This window comes from Loxodonta africana, chromosome 6, assembly GCF_030014295.1.
Source record: "Loxodonta africana isolate mLoxAfr1 chromosome 6, mLoxAfr1.hap2, whole genome shotgun sequence".
Classification (NCBI taxonomy): domain Eukaryota; kingdom Metazoa; phylum Chordata; class Mammalia; order Proboscidea; family Elephantidae; genus Loxodonta; species Loxodonta africana.
The window spans coordinates 138,590,874-138,607,318 of NC_087347.1; the positions used below are offsets into that span (position 1 = coordinate 138,590,874).

The window sequence follows — 16,445 nt, forward strand, 5'->3', positions numbered from 1 at the left end:
CTGAGAGCATGCCCATCCAGCTCTGGGGGCTGTCTCCTGGGGGTGAAGGGTAAAGGGCCAGGCAGCCAGACAGCCCCGCGCTGTCAAGAAATCTGTGGGAAAAGCCACGCTTTGCAGGAGATAAATCGGCAAAAAAAAAAAAATCACAGTGAGCTTTAAATAGTGTCATTCCCATGAGTATGTAAAATGGAGTCAGATTCATCAGTTTCGTGACTGAGTGAGTACTTGCTGACCGGGATTGGGGGAGGGCCTGGGCAGGGGTCTGCGCACTAACACACTGAGGTACCTAGAAGGCTGAGTCTGCTGTCTGGCCGAGCCACCGCCTTGTTTACTATGGAGGAGCTGGGGCAAGGTGAGTTGGCTCTGCATGGCTGAGCTTGGGCTGGGGCACTCTGTGAGCTGAGGAACACCAGGGTGGTCTTCTAAAGCGATACTACCTGTACTTGGCCCACGCAGCGGGCCACACTGCTGGACTCTCCTGGGCAGTGGCGCCCTCACACTGGTCCTCTACTCGGACTGCCCCCACCCTGCCTGGCACCGTGAGGTCAGGGCCCCATGGTTCTCACCTGGCAGGAGCTCTGATTCACGCATAATAAGCACAGATAATTCTTGGGTGTTCTGGACACCTGTTTCCCAAAATGTACACAGCATTTACCCATGAACCATGCTCATCAGGGTCTCCATTGTGGCTCTTGAAAAATTAACATAATCCCTCTGCTGGGGCTGACTAGGTGATGCTGGTGGGAGTGATCTTAATGAGACCCTAGCCTTTGATAAGGAGTCCCTGGGCAGCACAGACAGTTCAGCGCTTGACCAGTAACTCAGAGCTTGGCAGTTCGAACCCACCCAGAGGCGTCTCAGAAGGCAGGCTGGCGATCTGCTTCCGAAAGGTCACAGGCTCAAAAACCCTACGGAGTAGTTATAGTCTGCACACATATGGGGGACACCATGAGCCGGAATTTACTCAGAAGGCAACCAACAACGACGACAACCTTTGATATGTGCCTCAGGGAGATAGCAGATCCTCCCAAAAGACTTCCAACAAGAAGGAAATGTGACTTTCAGAATTCAGAAGGGAGGGCCTCTTTAAATAGGTACCTGTCCTTGGGAAGACAGAATGAAATTCAATCCATCAGTAAGTGTTGAGCACGTGGTAAACACCCAGCCCTTGCTGAATACTTGGGGTACAAAGGAAATGTCCCAGCTCCTGCTGCTAGGCCTTTACAACCTGAAAGTGTCACTGGGAATACAAAGCAGTCTACATTTGGTGCCATATGAGTGTCACAGGTAGAAAACTTGGAGTTGAGGGAAAAGAAGGATCAGTGTGATGGTCAAGGAGGCCTAGGGAGGGCCTGGGCAGCATGTGTCAGCCACATGCGGGGGACGGTTGAGTGGTCCAGGTTAGCTGGAAAGGGAATGTGTGGAACCATTGGACGGTGAGCAGGAATAATAATGATCGGTAGAGTGATTATAGTCACAGCAACTAACAGCCAAGGAGCGCCAGCACTCTGAACTTCCACCTGGAACCAGTGGGCTGTACTGCTCACTGGTCCTGACTTTAGAAAGACATTCTAAGTTGACTTTTATGAATACATTTATGTAGCTAGGAAGGTTAATATAATGCTCATCATTTTTTAATGTAAAAAGTATAAAGAAGAAAATTAAGTTACCCATAACCTTACCACCATTGTTAAAACATTTTGTGCATCTCACTCCAGGCTTTATAAATTTTTACATGCCAGCTGTCGGAGTATTAGTAGCCAAAGCCCAGATGGAACTGGAACTTCATAGCAAAAAGCCTGCTATTAGCAGCATTCTGTTGTTGTTGTTAGTTGTTGTCCATTCAGTTGCAATTTTTGACACCCCCATGTGCACAGAGTAGAACTGGGATTTTAAGGCTGTGACCTTTTGGAAGCAAATCTTCAGGCCCATCTTCTGAGGTACCTCTGTTGTTCGGTGCCATCGAGTCAATTCCAACTCATAGTAACCCCGTGTACAAGAGAACAAAATGCCGTCTGGTCCTGTGCCATCTTCACAACCATTTCTATGCTTGAGCTCATCTTGTAGCCGCTGTGTCAGTGTACCTCGTTGAGGGTCTGGCTGTCAGCTTTACCAAGCGTGAGGGCCTTCTCCAAGAGCTGGTCCCTCCTGACAACATGCCCAAAGTACATGAGATGCGGTTCCTCCATCCGCGCCCCTCAGGGCCATTCTGGCCGCACTTCTTCAAGACGTATCTGTTCTTCTGGCAGTTCATGGTATATTCAGTGTCCTTCACCGACACCACAGTTCAAATGCATCAGCTCTTCGTCAGTCTTTCTTATTCACTGTCCAGCTTTTGCATGTTCATGGAGCATTTGAAAATAGCATGGCTTGGGTCATGTGCACCTTGGTCTTCAAGGTGACATCTTTGCTCTTCAGCACTTTAAAGAGGTCCTTTGCTGCACATTTACCCAATGCAGTGCGTCGTCTGATTTCTTGACTGCTGCTTCCATGGCTGTTGATTGTGGATCCAAGGAAAACGAAATCCTTGACAACTTCAGTCTTTTCTCCGTTTGTCATGATGTTGGTCATTGGTCCAGTTGTGAAGATTTTTGTTTTCTTTATGTTGAGGTGTAATCCATACTGAAGGCTGTGGCCTTTGATCTTCATCAGTAAGTGCCTCAAGTCCTCTTCACTTTCAGCAAGCAAGATTGTGGCATCTGCATAACGCAGGTTGTTAATGAGTCTTCCTCCAATCCTGATGCCCCGTTCTTCTTCATATAGCCTGATTTCTTGGATTATTTGCTCAGCCTACAGATTGAATGAGTACGGTGAAAGGATACAACCTGACATACACCTTTCCTGACTTTAAACCACAAAGTATCTCCTTGTTCTCTTTGAATGACTGCCTCTTGGTCTGTGTACAGGTTCCACATGAGCACAATTAAGTGTTCAAGGCACCTCTGGGTAGGTTCAAATTGCCAGTCTTTTGGCTACTAGTTCAGTGCTCAATGGTTGGCATCACCCAGTGACTCCTGTTAGCAGTATGGCCAGCTCTAAATGTATAGATTTTCATTTTTAAATGTGATGAAATCATTGGCTGATTTGGCATACCCCATACAGTGAGCAAGGCTGAGCAATGTCTTGTCCCTGAGCCAGAACTGGGAGTCCTGGGGCCTAGCCCTGCCCCCTCCTACAGAGAGGCTCTAGGGCAGCAGCACGTGTGGCCTCAGCCCAGGTGGGGTCTGCTCACCCTACGGCTCAGGCTGCCCCTCTTGTCGGCCCCAGCTGCTTGTCTCTCGCTCTCCCTGGCTAGTGCAGACTGACTTCTCAGCCACCTTCATGTCCAGGACTAGAAGAGGCTTTCCAGTGATCCGTATGCTGTTTTCATTGGTCATTTTTTGCTTAAGAAAGGGACTGGGTTGATGGAAGTGTTGTCTTAGTGACCTTTGTCTTGTCACTGTGTTAAACACAGACTGAGTTTGTTCTGGGTAGCAGGCCGGAGCCAGAGCCCTTGGGGGGCAGTGAGCAGTCCAGGGCTGGGGTGGGAGAGGGCAGTGAGCAGTCCAGGGCTGGGGTGGGAGAGGGCAGTGAGCAGTCCAGGGCTGGGGTGGGAGAGGGCAGTGAGCAGTCCAGGGCTGGGGTGGGAGAGGGCAGTGAGCAGTCCAGGGCTGGGGTGGGAGAGGGCAGTGAGCAGTCCAGGGCTGGGGTGGGAGAGGGCAGTGAGCAGTCCAGGGCTGGGGTGGGAGAGGGCAGTGAGCAGTCCAGGGCTGGGGTGGGAGAGCGTTGGATTTCCATCACGCTTTGTAAGTGAATGCGTGCTTGTGTCTTCACATGCAGTTTGTATAATAGTAGCAGTAGCTGTTGTTCACTGAATATCTTACTGTACCTTGGATACCTGTCAGATCATCTCTGTGAGATATGCCCATTTTACAGATGAGGAAATTGGACTTCAGGAAACTGTCCAGGCACTTGTAAGTGGAATAACTGGGATTTTCTTTCAGGTCTCTACCCCAGGTTCTTTTCTACCACACCCTGTGCCATGCCTGCTCTTCCTTGCTGGGTTTTACACTTAGCCCCATGTTTATTACAAGAGGTTGTTTTGTGGACATGCACTTGGTGTCCCTTAGGGTCACGGTGCACACAAGGTCCCTCCACAGGTGAGAGGTGGGCTAGTCCCCCAAGCTGCTCTTTTGGCCATGAGGTGGTCTTTTTATGTACTTATTAAAGTGTGAAGTAAGGGGGTGTCGTGAGCACAGATTCCTGGAAAAGCAACTTAGAAGAAGAGACTCCTCAGGAGGTCGCCCCAGAGGTTTCTTCTAGAGCCTTCCTGGCTGGTCTGCAGTCAGTCACTTCAGTGGAAACATCTGTACTGATGTCACTCTGGTGTTCGCCCCGGGCATCTCCACTTATTCCAGTCATGGTATCCCACAGACCATAGAGAAGATGCGTTTACATTCAGACTCTTAGGGCCTAGTCGTCTGGGGCAGAGATCCTCCAGTTTTGTGCATATGAGAATCATCGAGCCTCTGAATCAGGAGGTCTGGGATGGGACCTGAGAATGCATTTCTAACACGTTCCCAGGGATGCTGATGCTGGTGGTGTGGGACTACATACTGCTGTCTTAGAGTTTTGTCAGAACTCTACATTCCTGCCATGTCCCCCCACCCCCCACTTTAAAATGACCCTCCAGCCTAGTCTGCTTTTATTCTCTTCACCGTCGTCAGCCAGAGGAAGCAATGCCTGCCATCTGACATTAAGCAAGATCATCGCCATTTGCCACCGAAAGTAAGTGGCAGTGGTGTCTGTGGCCCGCGGGCTAACGCATGGGGCACGGGTGTTTCAGGTGGTGAGAGCTGCTGAGGAGGCTGCGTCCACACTGGCCAGCTCCATCCACCCTGAGCAGTGCATCAAAGTGCTGTGCCCCATCATCCAGACGGCCGACTACCCCATCAACCTCGCTGCCATCAAGATGCAGACCAAAGTCGTTGAGAGGATCGCCAAGGAGTCCCTGCTGCAGCTGCTCCCCGACATCATCCCAGGCCTGCTGCAGGTAGGCTCTCTCCTGGGCCGCAGCTCTCTGAGCCAGGCCGTGCATCCACCAACACCGCTGAGTCTCCTTGGCCACTTGTAGGAGAGGGGGACATGTAGGAGAAACCAGGTGGTGACCCGTGTGGCATGGATACTTCATGGCTTTCTCTGTCAGCTTCTAGTCCACCTGCCCCTGAGCAGAGCAGGCAGATTCTCCAGGCTGACCAGAATGTGGCTCACAGTGAACTTTCTGTTGACTGTAAACATATTTTGGTCATCTTTTTGTTAGTTCCTTCAACAAACCCTTATCACAGCCTCCCAGTGGGCCCCAGCCCTGGGCAAGGTGGACCATGGAGTGCAAATCACATGATGGTCTTTACTCTCGTATATCCAGCATGCATTTATTGAGGCTTTTCTAAGTGTGAGGCAGTGAGTGAAACCCTGGAAGGTAAAACACGGTTTCCGGTGTCATGGCACCACCTCAGGGATTTTCCCGCCTAGCACAGGACATAGCACAACAACTCTGACAACTATAGCGCATGGTACTGCGTGTCCAGTTACTGCGGAGAGGTGGCTTCCAGGTTAGAGGTGGGGAGAGAAAAGGGTCATGAGGAGGGTTCCCAGGAGAGGTGGTTTAGGGCTGGGCCCTGGAGAGGGAAGGGGAGAGAGATTCCATTCACATTTAGTACGTGCTGTTTGCTGAGCACTTGGCTTGGCAATTTCAATACTTAGAGATGGACAGCCAGATTATTCCAGGAGAGGGGAAGGCACCGCAGTCATGCTGACAGACCCTGAGGCTGTTTGGGGGACCGCAGGTAGTCCTGTTTGTTCAGTGAAGGGGACGGGAGGGACTGAGACTGGACAGATAGATGGAGGTCCAGTTGTAGAGGGCCATGAGGGTCATGCTAGGGGGCTCAGCATTTTCCATCAGTCATTGGAGGGTAGAGAGGTCGTGTCCACAAGAGCGACAGTGATATAGTTCTTTGTTAAGACGTTTTTACACCTGAAATTTGTTGTACCACTGGGAGAAATGTGCAAGAGGCAAGTTGTTTTTCCTCTTGATTTCTTGTTCTCACTCTCTCCTGTGACATTTTTGAGTGGCCTTGCACTGCAGCTGGCTGTGAAGCAGCCACCTGTGTGAGGACCGTCCTGTCTCAGACTCCCCAGGCTCCTGCCTCGACAGCCCAGGAGCCAGCCACCCGTGACCTCTTCAGGGTGAATGCTCAGGCATCTTTGGAACCGTTGATGAAACACTGGCCATGAAGCAATTCTTTGATCTCGTTTCCTTTTTGTGTTCCCCTCTGGCTCCATAGGGTTATGACAACACTGAAAGTAGTGTGCGTAAGGCCAGTGTGTTTTGCTTGGTGGCCATTTATTCCGTAATCGGAGAAGACCTGAAACCTCACCTCGCACAGCTCACGGGGAGTAAGGTATGTCTAGTATCACAGGGCCAGCATGCATGCCTGGGCCTTGCCAGCCTGTCTGGGCTCGGCTCCTCTCCAGCTCTGCACTCCATGCAGGTGTTTCTCACCATCTGTGGTTTAGCTGGGCCTTGTTTCTCCAAAAGCATTTAAAAGATAGAAATGACTGACTCTATAGTGAAGTCATTTTGAGGTCACTCTAAGGTCATACCATATAACCTGTTTTAACTTGTTTTTGAAATGATAACTTCGAGCTTCTAGTTTATTATCAAAAGAAAGGTGACTTTGTTTAGAAACCAGCTCATTTTCCCTCACAGAAACACTAAGGAAATTTACCTGATAGCATAACAAATTGCTGAGTCAGAACTGAGTCCCCATGGGTATGAGCAGTAAGGTAATAGCTGACTCTCACATCCATGTGTGCCTGCCATGTCCCAGGCACTGCTGTGCACACTTTGTATGCGTGTTTACGTGTGACAGTACCCTGTGGGGTGAGGGCTGATATTCCCCATTCAACCTGCCCGAGGGAGCACACTGATTTCCCACCGAAGCCAGGCTTCTTACTCATTGCACTGCTACTCCTGTTCCTGAACCAGGGGCAGAAAATGGACTAAAAGGTTCTTGGTTTATTGGAGATGAGGGAGGCTAAAGTGCTTATTTAAAAAAAAAAAACTGCTCAAATATGGTGTGCCAGCCAGATGAGAGCAGATAGAAACCCCCAGGCTGTGGCAGGACACACGAGGCTGGGTGGCATGGGCTTGCGCCCTTGGGAGGAGGGTGGGCTGTGTTGTTTTTAGGGCCTTGGAGACCTCTGCCTACACCAGGACTACCTGTGGGTGAAGTGCAGGCACGTAGGTTTAAAATCCCCCAGCAGAGATGTGGATGAAAGCCACTCTGTGGAAGTTAAGTAAGTGGAAAGCATAAAACTGGAAACACTTGACCTTGCTCCTTATGAAGGAAGAAACCAGAGCGATGCCCGTTTCTTTTCAAATAGAGGTGTTCCTTTGGCACAGCTGTGAGCATCACGGCCAGAGCCTTGAGTCCCTAGAGTTCTTGGCACAGATGGCTTTGTTCCCCTTCGTCCAGAGCAGGGTCTCCCAACCTCAGTGCTGCTGGCCCTGTGGGCTGGGTAAGTCTTGGTGGTGGGGGCTGTCCTGTGGATTGTAGGGTGTTTAGCAGCAATCCCTGACTTCTACCCTCTAGATGCCAGGAGCATATATGTCCCCAGGAGGGCAGAATCACCACCAGTTGAGAAACGTGGGTCTAGAAGAAGGCACCTCATTGTCCCTGCAGACAGGAGAGAGCAGAGAGGTTGGAAGTTGCAAAGGGACCAGGTGTGGACACTTGATCTTAGGGGCTACCTAAGTGGATTCTGGAGGCCCCGGTGGCACACTGGTAAAGAGCTCAGCTACTAACCAAAAGGTGGCAGTTAGAATCCACCAGCCACTCCTTGGATACACTATGGGGCATATAGGGTCGCTATGAGTCAGGATCAACTCGACAGCAACAAGTTTGGGGTTTTTTTCATTTTACTAGAGTCCATTCTCAGGTTTCTCCTTTCTTCCCTTCTCCTGCACAAGCTCTTCATCAGAGCCTTCCCCAAACACGATCTGAGAAAATACCGAGTGGAAAGTCACCCAGCAACGTGCTAGCTCAGGAGTCTTCCTCCCTGCCTCGACCAGGGATTTGTGTGTGGTTCCTGGAAACAATGAGGTGTGGTTCCTGGAAACAATGAGGAGTTAGGAGACAGTAATCACAGTGGGACTTAGATTTGTAAAAGAGAAAATTCATCCAAAACAAACATTACTCGGACTTGACATTTTCTGGCACTGTTACTTTCCTGAGTAAGAGAGCTTCTTGTCATCTCATTTGACCTGTGTAACAAGGGACTTAGGAAATACAGGTGTGTTCTCATCTCCACTTAGCAGTGACCTGATGCTGCCACTCTCGGTGGTGGCATTGGTCTAGAAGCCCCATTTCTTAACCCGGAGCCAGGGCTTATCCATCTCCAGCTGCAACTTTAGTCAAGTCCGTGGGCTTCGGGAGGCTAGCCTTGACACCTTTCTGCACTGGTAGCCCAATTCATTCAGCCATTAACTTTTTTAGATGTGATAGCTCTGGTGTGTTAGTATGAATTTTGTGGACTCATGTCTGCACATCTCCTGAACAAACAAGCAAACAACATAGCTGACAGAACATGGAGCCCAATCTGTCTCAGCTGCTGTAGACTAGAAGCAGAGGGAATCAGCCACCATGGCTTCCCACATGCCCAGGTAACCAGGCTGTGAGGACACTCTCTCCCACAACTTCAACGAGGCCTGTAGAGAAAGGACTGACAGAAGACAGGAGAGGCACCTGTGTGCCCTGTTAGGCCAGGTGGACCATTGCCATGGTAACAGCACTAGCTTTGGAGTCAGACAACTTGCCTTCTGCTCTCACCCCTACTTACTAGCTGTCTGACCAGGAGCAAGATTTCTGAACTTCAGCTTTTTCGTTTGTAAAATAGGAGACCCCAAGCCCATTCTCCTTGGGGGCACCAAGGACGGGATCATGGGACGCTGGAACAGGAGGAACGGGAGAGATTTCTTGGAGGAAATGGGATTGAAGGAAAGGGGTGATCTTCAGGACAGAGGGAGCAGACCGCAGGAGGGAACAGTATAAACAGCCTGGATGGGCATGGCATAGGAGTAGTGTGCTCAGAGGACATGTTGCCTGGGCAGAAGTTCTTCTCATTCTTAATTTTCCAGGTGGGAAAGTTGAGCCTTAGAAAATGATTTGCACAAGGGTTGGTGCCCCTGTCCACTGGGTCCACTCTTGAGTTGCTGTACACGTTTCTGCTTTTTCCATGTCCCTTGGCACAGTGCAGTAGAGACAGCAGGTTTTTAACATGTTTGTTAGATAAAGGAATGTTTTAAAAAGGAAAAACACTGACTTAGTTACCTAGTGCTGCTGTAACAGAAATGCCAGAAGTGGGTGGTTTTAAAGAACAGAGTTTCTGTTGAAGCTGGTCAGCCCTGGACAGATGATACTGAGCCTTAGAAAAGCATAAATGCCTAGTGTAAAGTGATTGCTCTCCTTATCATACCCAGTGCCGTTGAGTTGATTCCAACTCATAGCAACCCTATAGGACAGAGTAGAACTGCCCCATAGAGTTTCCAAGGAGCACCTGGCGGATTCGAACTGCCGAGCCTTTGGTTAGCAGCCGTAGCGCTTAACCACTACGCCATCAGGGTTTCCCTTCTTGTCATAGCACTGGTTATTATATTAACACTTTTTAAGATTAACAAAAGTAGGAACCGAGAAACAGACTCTGGCGTATGGTGTCAATTGGCAAGAAATACTCTGCTGCAGTTGAGAAGAACCAGCACTGACATGGGAACGTCTCCAAGCTATAGCTGTTCTGCAGCCACACTAAGTAAAGGCAGCGAGCTGCAGGACAGTTACTGCCATCTGGGCAGGAGAGCACACGGCAGAACTATACCCCAGTCTCTGCATCTGGAAGATACAGGCACATAGAAAAAGGTCTGGAAGGCTGTGCACCAGTAGAGAGCACTTTTGGGTCAGGGGACTTTACGTCTACTACGAGCTCTGTATGGTTGATGTTCCCCCTCCACTCACTTACAGGGGCCCTGTGTTCTCAGGTACCACCACATCATGGCCCCCAGGAGAGTAGCCGCTCCTCCCTAGCTGGCATGGAGTTGTCTGAGCCCCACATCCTGCTTGGAGCAAGGCAGATAGAGGGCTGGGGATAGGAAGTAGTCCTTAATTCCCTTGGGTTTAGGAGTTGTGTGCTATACAGGTTTTTATGGCATTCTTCCTCTGCTGCTCTTTATTCTTAATATGATTAGGCAGATTGCTAACATAGCATATTAATTTAACAGTATTCAACAAATATTTACTAAGTACTACTATGTTCCATAGTGTTAAAAATGTTTTGAGTGTCCGAAGAGGGTAAGGTTGGAAGCAGGTGAGATCATGTGTCTGAAAGCCCTTTGCCTGGGAAGCGTTCCACCAGTCGAGACTGTGTTACGTGACACAGCGTCCTGCCCCAGGAAGCTCTAATCTTGTTAAAGAACCTAGCAAGCCCACTGCTAGTTGTAGCCTAGGGCAGCAGTGTGAAGTCCACACGAGGGACCAGTGTGCCACGAGAGGGAGATGGAGGGGAAGGTTTCATGGAGGTGTCAGGATGCTGCAGTAGGTGTCAGGTGGGGAGAAGTGGTGTGGAAAGAGAGCACTCCAGATAGAAGGACAGCTGGAGCAAAGGTGTGGCGGTGCGAAAAGTTGACACAAACTTTAGCTTAGTGACTTGATCCCTGTGGAGTGTGGACCCTCAGCTTGTTCCTCAGCCACTGGGCTGCACCTGCCCTTGAAATATGTGGGTCTACCCCCATATACCTTTCTCCAGGGAGCCGCATAGCCAGCCTGGTTAGAACACTTGTCGTGCTTTTTGTAATAGTCCCTCTGCTTTTCTCTCTCCTTTTCTAGACTGTGACTTCCTTCCTGTCATGGTGGCCCTAACCCATTAACACATGGCAGTTAAGTCGATTCTGACTCATAGTGACCCTGTGGGGCAGAGAAGAACTGCCCCACAGGGTTTCCAAGGCTGTAATCTTTATGGAAACAGACTGCCACATCTTTCTCCTGCAGAAGCAGCTGGCAGATGTGAAGAACCACCTTTTTGGTTAGCACCCAAACGCTTAACCACCGCACCACCAGGGCTCCTTTTGGTGGCCTATCTGTTGTAGCGTGGAATGAGTACTAGGTACTTAACCACACCGCCACCAGGGCTGCCTTTGGTAGTCTAGCTGCTGTAGCATGGGATGAGTACTAGGCACTTAGCCACCCCACCACCAGGGCACCTTTTGGTGGCCTAGTGCCTGCTGTAGCGTGGGATGAGTACTAGGTACTTAGCCACCCTGCCACCAGGGCTCCCTTTGGTGGCCTAGTGCCTGCTGTAGCATGGGATGAGTACTAGGCACTTAGTCACCCCACCACCAGGGCTACCTCTGGTGGCCTAGCACCTGCTGTAGCGTGGAATGAGTACTAGGTACTTAACCACCCTGCCACCAGAGCTCCCTTTGGTGGCCTAGCTGCTGTAGCGTGGGATGAGTACTAGGTACTTAGTCACCCCACCACCAGGGCTCCCTTTGGTAGCCTAGCTGCTGTAGCGTGGGATGAGTACTAGGTACTTAGTCACCCCACCACCAGGGCTCCCTTTGGTGGCCTAGCTGCTGTAGCGTGGAATGAGTACTAGGTACTTAGTCACCCCACCACCAGGGCTCCCTTTGGTAGCCTAGCTGCTGTAGCATGGGATGAGTACTAGGCACTTAGCCACGCCACCACCAGGGCTCCCTTTGGCGGGCCTAGTACCTGCTGTAGCATGGGATGAGTACTAGCTACTTAGTCACCCCACCACCAGGGCTCCCTTTGGTAGCCTAGCTGCTGTAGCGTGGGATGAGTACTAGGTACTTAGTCACCCCACCACCAGGGCTCCCTTTGGTAGCCTAGCTGCTGTAGCGTGGGATGAGTACTAGGTACTTAGTCACCCCACCACCAGGGCTCCCTTTGGTAGCCTAGCTGCTGTAGCGTGGGATGAGTACTAGGTACTTAGTCACCCCACCACCAGGGCTCCCTTTGGTGGCCTAGCTGCTGTAGCGTGGAATGAGTACTAGGTACTTAGTCACCCCACCACCAGGGCTCCCTTTGGTAGCCTAGCTGCTGTAGCATGGGATGAGTACTAGGCACTTAGCCACGCCACCACCAGGGCTCCCTTTGGCGGGCCTAGTACCTGCTGTAGCATGGGATGAGTACTAGCTACTTAGTCACCCCACCACCAGGGCTCCCTTTGGTAGCCTAGCTGCTGTAGCGTGGGATGAGTACTAGGTACTTAGTCACCCCACCACCAGGGCTCCCTTTGGTAGCCTAGCTGCTGTAGCGTGGGATGAGTACTAGGTACTTAGTCACCCCACCACCAGGGCTCCCTTTGGTAGCCTAGCTGCTGTAGCGTGGGATGAGTACTAGGTACTTAGTCACCCCACCACCAGGGCTCCCTTTGGTGGCCTAGCTGCTGTAGCGTGGAATGAGTACTAGGTACTTAGTCACCCCACCACCAGGGCTCCCTTTGGTAGCCTAGCTGCTGTAGCATGGGATGAGTACTAGGCACTTAGCCACGCCACCACCAGGGCTCCCTTTGGCGGGCCTAGTACCTGCTGTAGCATGGGATGAGTACTAGCTACTTAGTCACCCCACCACCAGGGCTCCCTTTGGTAGCCTAGCTGCTGTAGCGTGGGATGAGTACTAGGTACTTAGTCACCCCACCACCAGGGCTCCCTTTGGTAGCCTAGCTGCTGTAGCGTGGGATGAGTACTAGGTACTTAGTCACCCCACCACCAGGGCTCCCTTTGGTAGCCTAGCTGCTGTAGCGTGGGATGCACACTAGGCGTGCAGTAAATGTTTGTCGTGAATTTCTCTAGCGAGGACCTGCTGTCTTCTGAGTGTCACCTTCCCTGTCTTCTTAGTGATTGTCTTTCCTCCTGCTCATTCACTTTTACCTTCTCTTTTCAGATGAAGCTGTTAAACTTGTATATAAAGAGGGCCCAGACCACCAACAGCAACAGCAGCTCCTCCTCCGACGTTTCCACACACAGCTAACGGCAGCGCCAGGCCTCTGTGAAGACCTGGAAGCCATCAGTGGTCCCTTTTAAGACCTCTTCTCACCCCTCAGTGACTGCCCAGTCAGTACCAGGAGGCCCGCAAATATTTATTACAATCAGTATTTTGGTCCCTTCCAGCTTTTGTGTAGAATCTTACTGGTATTGAATGTAAAGAAGCAAGGCCTGTGTTGCAGCCTTCATCAGAACAAAAAGAGTAAGAACAGAGCCAGCCTCGGATGCGTTACCCAGTGCAGCCGGCTGAGGCGGCGTGCGGGTGCAGCTGCTCACGCTCAGCCTGGAGCTGACACTTGGTAGAAAGTAGTGTTTTCTCTTCAGTTATTAACAAATGCAGGTGTTAATTTGGGTCTTTTCTTTCTTCGTGTTGTTTCTTTACAAGTGTGGCCTGTGTGGAGGAGAGACCTGTCCTTTCACAGCTGGCACCATGAAGAGGTTGTATGTCTTAAAGTTGAATTTTGAAAACTGCTAGAAATGTCAGTCAGGCCTTGGCAAGAGGTGGAGAAGAGCCTGAAGATGGCCTTTTATCAAATACTGGGAGTTTCGCTTTTATCTCCAGACTGGAGGCAGACTGCCCTAACCTTCAGCTCTGAATGCCAAGGGCAAGCTCCACAGTCTCCATCCAGGGTAGGTTCCCCATCCCCTCTGAGTGGTCCCTGCCAAGGGCTTCCACTCAAAAGAATTCTTAGAGTTTAAATCCAAACACAGAAATCAAGGTAAATTATAGCATCATCTGGTGGATGCCTAAAATAGTATTTCACCAACTATATACGATATCAGAAAAGCTGTTTATCTTACTGCTAAGAAATAACTATTTTAACAGTGATTTCTCCAGTGACCCATCAGTACTCGAAGGGTACTTGGTGATTAGGATTTAGGGCCATCTTTTTTTCTCCCCTAAGCTTTGCCTAAACTCTTCAATTCTAAAATGTCCTCAGGTCATCTGGTAAATGGCAAATTTACCACCTCAGATTTTGACTTCTTTTAAATTTAGAATTAAGATTGAAGAAAGGTCTAGAGAGCCCATGTGTCAGAATCATTATTCTGTTTTATAATCTGAAGTTCTTCCTTGATTTCTGTTGAAATGAATAGTCAGTGTTTAAGGACAAGGGTAATTATGATGAATAGCAGATTGCAAAAAAAAAAAAAAAAAAAGATTTGAAACTTAATTTTAAAGTCTGTTTCTTTCTCTTCAGAGAGAAACCACCAGGCCCCTTTTTTCCTAACCTTGTGAGGGTTTCATTGCTCCAGGAAAAGTGACCAGATCTACAGTCTGATTAGATAACAGTTTTGGGTAATATTCTTAAAGCCACGTGGAAATTCTTAACATAATCATGGAGACTTCTATTACCTTTTACTATTCTATTTTAGGTCCTCCAAGTTGAACTAGTTTTTCCTTAAGAAAATGCCTGTTTTAACATTGATTCTTGATGAGGTGTTTGCCATTCGGCTGCAGAGTCCGCTGTGGCGGGCTGGACTGAGGAGCAGGGGTCACAGGTGACCCGCGGGGACACCTGACTGTGTAGTTCTCACCACTCTACCCTCTACCCCCGCTCCGACCCTTCAGATTTTGTTGGAAGTTGGGAAGGACATCGTAGCAAATATAGAACTCTTCTTTATTCAGAGTTTATTTGAGATACTTTATTTGGGAATATGCTCTGAAAGCGTGTGCCCCGTCAGGGCCGGGACAGGCGTAGCTGGGTGCCAGCACTATAGCGTAGACCCTGTAGGAGGTGCCCACTGCCGCTTTTCAGGGGCCATGGGGCATCCGAAGTGCTTTATTGTTGATATGCTCTTGACTTGTTTTTGGCTCAGAACATAGCAGGACCAGGCCTTACTTTGGTGATAAGTACTGTTTGTCAGTATTGCATTCATGGGTTTTCTTTTTCATGGTCTACAAGTGAATCAAGGAGCCTTTTGGCCACCCCGCTGTTGTAGAAATGTGCATTCCAGTGAGGTTATTTATGCGTTCCTTTCATCTGATGTACCTGTTCCCTGACTCCTAGAAGGTACCCTTGCTCCACCAGTGTAGTTGGGAAGACCAGGCATTGCCTCGTTTTCTCATAGCACCTACAAAGGGCTAGCCTTGAATGTCACTTGCCCAACCTTCAGCCTCCTGACCAGAGAGATACAGTCACTTCTCAGGCCTCCTGGCCGAGATCTGAAAATGGCTGCCCACCGCGCCGCGGAGACGCTCGCATGCCGCCGCCACCTCACAGGAAGGGAGGCTGCACCCCTGCTGCCCTCTCCAAATCCTGACAGCCTCAGCTGCCTCGCCTTTACTGCTGCCTCCTGCAGGGCCCTGTCATATGAAACTTTCCACAGAATCACCGAACAGCCAGGCACCCAAAATTGTGTTCGCCTCTCCTGTTTACCTGACTGTCCAGGGTCTCACGCCTGCTCTACCCCTCTGCTAGGGGCTGGCTCACACGACTTCCTGCTTCCCTTCAGCTGCGCCATCCCTTTCAGGCTGGGTGTGGGCAGCTGCCGCGCCGTCCCCGCAGGCAAAGCCCCGTGTGCCCCACTGGCACCACACTGGCCACAGGACATCTGCCTTTTCTGTGACCGTCACTAGCTTCACAGTACTCTCTGCAGTGACGCAGCTGCATTTTTGTCTCCTAAGCCCTTTTGTCCTTTCCCTGCTGCCTTTATTTATCAGGCGTACTATCACACGTTAAAGGACAGCCAGTAAGAACTTTGTAGAACCCCATCAGGACTTTGCTAACAATAATGTTTGGAAATGAAAAAAGAAATGCTCTGAAAAATACCAGCCACCAAAATAGTTCTGTTGGCACCATGTTCACACGCATGACCCCACACCTGGGTTGGTTTTTTGTTTCTTGTTTTGGCTTTTTCATGTTATATCTGTATCTGTATTTATATCTTATTTGTTTCACTCTCAAATGTATCATGGCAAATGTACAGTTTTTTTGTTAATGTGCTAAAATTTGCTAAAAGAGAAAATCAGCGACAAAAAAAAGCCGTTTTGAGTTTGCCCTAGAATAAATGAAACTTACTTCAGTTCCTGTGTTTGTGCCATCCCTTTCATCAGCAGGCCCTGTAGGTAGCTTATCCCCTCTCCCTGCATCAGAGCTTGGCCACACTGATAAGGATCTAAGGGAAGGGAGCTCCGGGTCCTGGGAGTGTGGGCCACGTCAGACCACGGGAGAGGAGCTCCGGGTCCTGGGAGCGTGGGCCACTTCTAAGTGAAGGGAGCTCTGGGTCCTGGGAGTGTGGGCCACGTCTAAGTAAAGGGAGCTCCGGGTCCTGGGAGTGTGGGCCACGTCTAAGTGAAGGGAGCTCCAGGCCCTGGGAATGTGGACCACGTCAGACCACAGGAGAGGAA

General features: G+C 50.0%; 1 protein-coding gene across 1 annotated transcript in view; it reads left to right on the plus strand.

Moving 5' to 3' along the window:
* CLASP1 (cytoplasmic linker associated protein 1) overlaps positions 1-16,120 on the plus strand; it is a 372,718-nt gene extending 356,598 nt beyond the window's left edge. The window contains exons 36-38 of the mRNA XM_064287366.1: positions 4,826-5,032; positions 6,324-6,440; positions 12,996-16,120. Coding sequence (XP_064143436.1) covers positions 4,826-5,032; positions 6,324-6,440; positions 12,996-13,082 — 411 coding nt within the window. The 3' untranslated portion in view covers positions 13,083-16,120. The remainder of the gene's footprint in view (positions 1-4,825; positions 5,033-6,323; positions 6,441-12,995) is intronic.
* Positions 16,121-16,445: the final 325 nt, after the last annotated feature.